The 2711-nt window shown below is 24.3% G+C and overlaps 1 protein-coding gene across 1 annotated transcript in view; it reads right to left on the reverse strand.

The window, feature by feature from the left end:
• Positions 1 to 743: 743 nt before the first annotated feature.
• LOAG_17747 (CBR-NHR-6 protein) overlaps positions 744 to 2711 on the reverse strand; it is a gene marked incomplete at both ends in the record, with an annotated part of 4855 nt that continues 2887 nt past the window's right edge. The window contains 4 exons of the mRNA XM_020450407.1: positions 744 to 908; positions 1376 to 1509; positions 1702 to 1883; positions 2390 to 2553. Coding sequence (XP_020305925.1) covers positions 744 to 908; positions 1376 to 1509; positions 1702 to 1883; positions 2390 to 2553 — 645 coding nt within the window. The remainder of the gene's footprint in view (positions 909 to 1375; positions 1510 to 1701; positions 1884 to 2389; positions 2554 to 2711) is intronic.

Here is a 2711-nt window from a genome sequence, read left to right on the forward strand (position 1 = left end):
CACATACATATTTCAAAGATCCATAAAAATTATTCAAAAAAAGGATTAATTTCAATTAATTCGATACCTGATCACAAGAAAACGTAAAGCAACCTGTAATTGAAATTGAAAAAATAAACCTTTTAGTCAAAAAGGTAAATTAATAAAACATGAAATAATTAGATGAAAGAAATAAATATGAAAATTATATTTGTTAATTGTAGCCTTTGCTGTAAATGTATTTAGTATCAAATTTCCTTTTCCATTTCTTATTTAAAATAAAAAATTATTTAATATTATTCCATAAAGGCGTTTTAATTAAATGCAAATTAAATTGAAGTCAATATCATTGTAGGAATAATTTGATACAAAATTTTGTATTTCTTCAATTTAAAAAAATAAAATTTTAAAGACCTCATTTTTTTTAAAAAAAAAGTGTGATAAGACCGCGCAATCGTAATGAAAAAGTACTGATTAGAATTGTTAAATTTGTCACAAATAACTTTGAACATTTCATTAAGAAAGGCATAGATCCAATGGGTTGACAAAAAAAAAAAGTCGACAAACTTTTTTTGGTTTTAAAGAAAGCTTGTCAACCAGAAAGCAAGGATGCTCAGAAAGCTTGGTACAAAATTTCCGTAATTAAAGGCGAAGTGTTATGGCCAATCTATTTTTCCCTTAATTTGAACCGAAAAAAAAAAAACTTGAAGAAAATGTTGGCAATGTCAAGGAGGAATTGCTACAGTAAGCGCGAAAAATTCCATTTAAGGGCAAAATGAAAATTCCGTAAAGTCCAACTTCGATGGACCAGGAAACCGTTGGGCAGTTTGAATAGCACCGGATACTAAAGGCGGTAATTGCACACCAGATGAAACAATAAGTGATAGAGTTTCTTGTCCGATACGTTGAAATCGGGCGAACATTTCAATCTAAAAAATAAATTATTGATGAAATAATTGAAACAAAATAGCAAAATAATTCAAAGAGATCAAGAAAAGTTTAACAATAAAATGTATTGGTCAAAATGAAATGGAAATTGCTAAAGGCTAAAAATTGTGGGTAAAATTTTCGAATGGTATAATTTTTAAAAATTTTTGAAATGGATTTGAAATGAATTTGCATATGAATTGAATTTGTAAGAATTAGCTAAAGAAGCGTATTTAATAATGTTCAAAGTTATTGAAATTTGCAAATCATCAAGAAGAACCTTAATGAAAATTTTATGGATAATTTTTTGTGTGAATGAGAAAAATAAAAAAAAAAACTTAATTGTTGAAAAAAAAAAACATTTACGCACATTTTCTATGGCACTTAATGCTTTGTTTCACAAAAAAAAAAAAATGAAATAATAAATTTCTGTGCGACATTTGCACCTTTTAAAAATACTTAAACTCACTTGGGCAATAATTGTTTGTAATTTTTTGGTATGAGGAGGTGATGAATTGCAACAATGATCTTTTAATGCGCTTGTTATGGTACCTCGTAATTTATCAATTGCTGCATCTGAGTTAAGCAATTCAACACCACATTCTAGAATTTAAAATTTAAAATTTCAATCAATAAATTTTTTTTTCCAAAGAAAAAGCACAATTTGAATAACAAATTAGGTATGCATCTAAGCTCAATTGTTTGTTCGTAAATGTATTTTCTTTTCCAATTAATTATATGCAATGAAAAATTTAATTTATCGATTATTGAAATTATTTTAAAAATAATATTAACCTTTTGTATTAAGAAATTGTAAAGCAAGTAAAGCTGAAAAAGATGGTGGATCCCATTGTATGAGATGTTGAAATCGTTTAGCATCTTCTTGTATTAAAGTAAAAAGTAATTTTAATGGTTGTGGTATTGTTGCTATATCCACTTCAATTTGTTCCATATGTAAGCTATTACCTTCTGTCCAGCTGAAATTTTTTAAAAAATTTTAAGAAATTTTAAATTAAAACATATGTTAAATTATCTTAGATAAAAAATTTTTATGAAAGATAATGGATATGATAATAGGAGTAGGAAATGAATAAATTTACAGGATACATGAAAAAAAGAAAAAATTTTATCCCTTATCATTTTATATAGGAATTAAGTTATTGTTATCATATCATTGGATTAGAATAATGATTTGTTAGGATTAAAATATTGATTTGTTAAATCATATAAAAATAATACAATATTTCCTTTTTTTTTTCTTGCTTTATTTTTTTTTAACTTTTTTTTCTTTTAATTTTAACTTTTTTAAATTTCTTTCTGTTAAGTTTTCATCATTTCTTCCCCCTTTTTTTTTTTGTTTTTTTTTTTTTTTTGAAATTTTTTCTACTTCAAATAATAATTGAAATATTAAAAATTTTCAAATTTCTATTTAATCCATAAAATTTCCATTAAAAATAAAACAAATAATTAATGATAAAATGACCCATAACAAAGTTTCAATGCTAATAATGCGAAAAAGTTGCATTCAACTAATTTAGTAATATCATTTTGAGAGATCTCCGTTGAATTCGGTATTTTTTCCACAAAAAGTAACATGAAATGAAATTCCTCATCCATTGCTAATAATAATTGCTCCATGCTACCATTCTAAAAATAATATATTTTGAATACGATATATCAAAAAAAAAAAAAAATTCCATTACTGTATTTTATTACTGTATAGAATTATCATTAAAATTCATTAAACAATATAAACACGTAGAAAAAGAAGATGAAAAAAAAAAAAAAAAAAAAGAACGAAAAGA

The sequence above is a fragment of the Loa loa genome (genome assembly GCF_000183805.2).
Source record: "Loa loa unplaced genomic scaffold supercont3.122, whole genome shotgun sequence".
In the NCBI taxonomy this organism is placed as follows: domain Eukaryota; kingdom Metazoa; phylum Nematoda; class Chromadorea; order Rhabditida; family Onchocercidae; genus Loa; species Loa loa.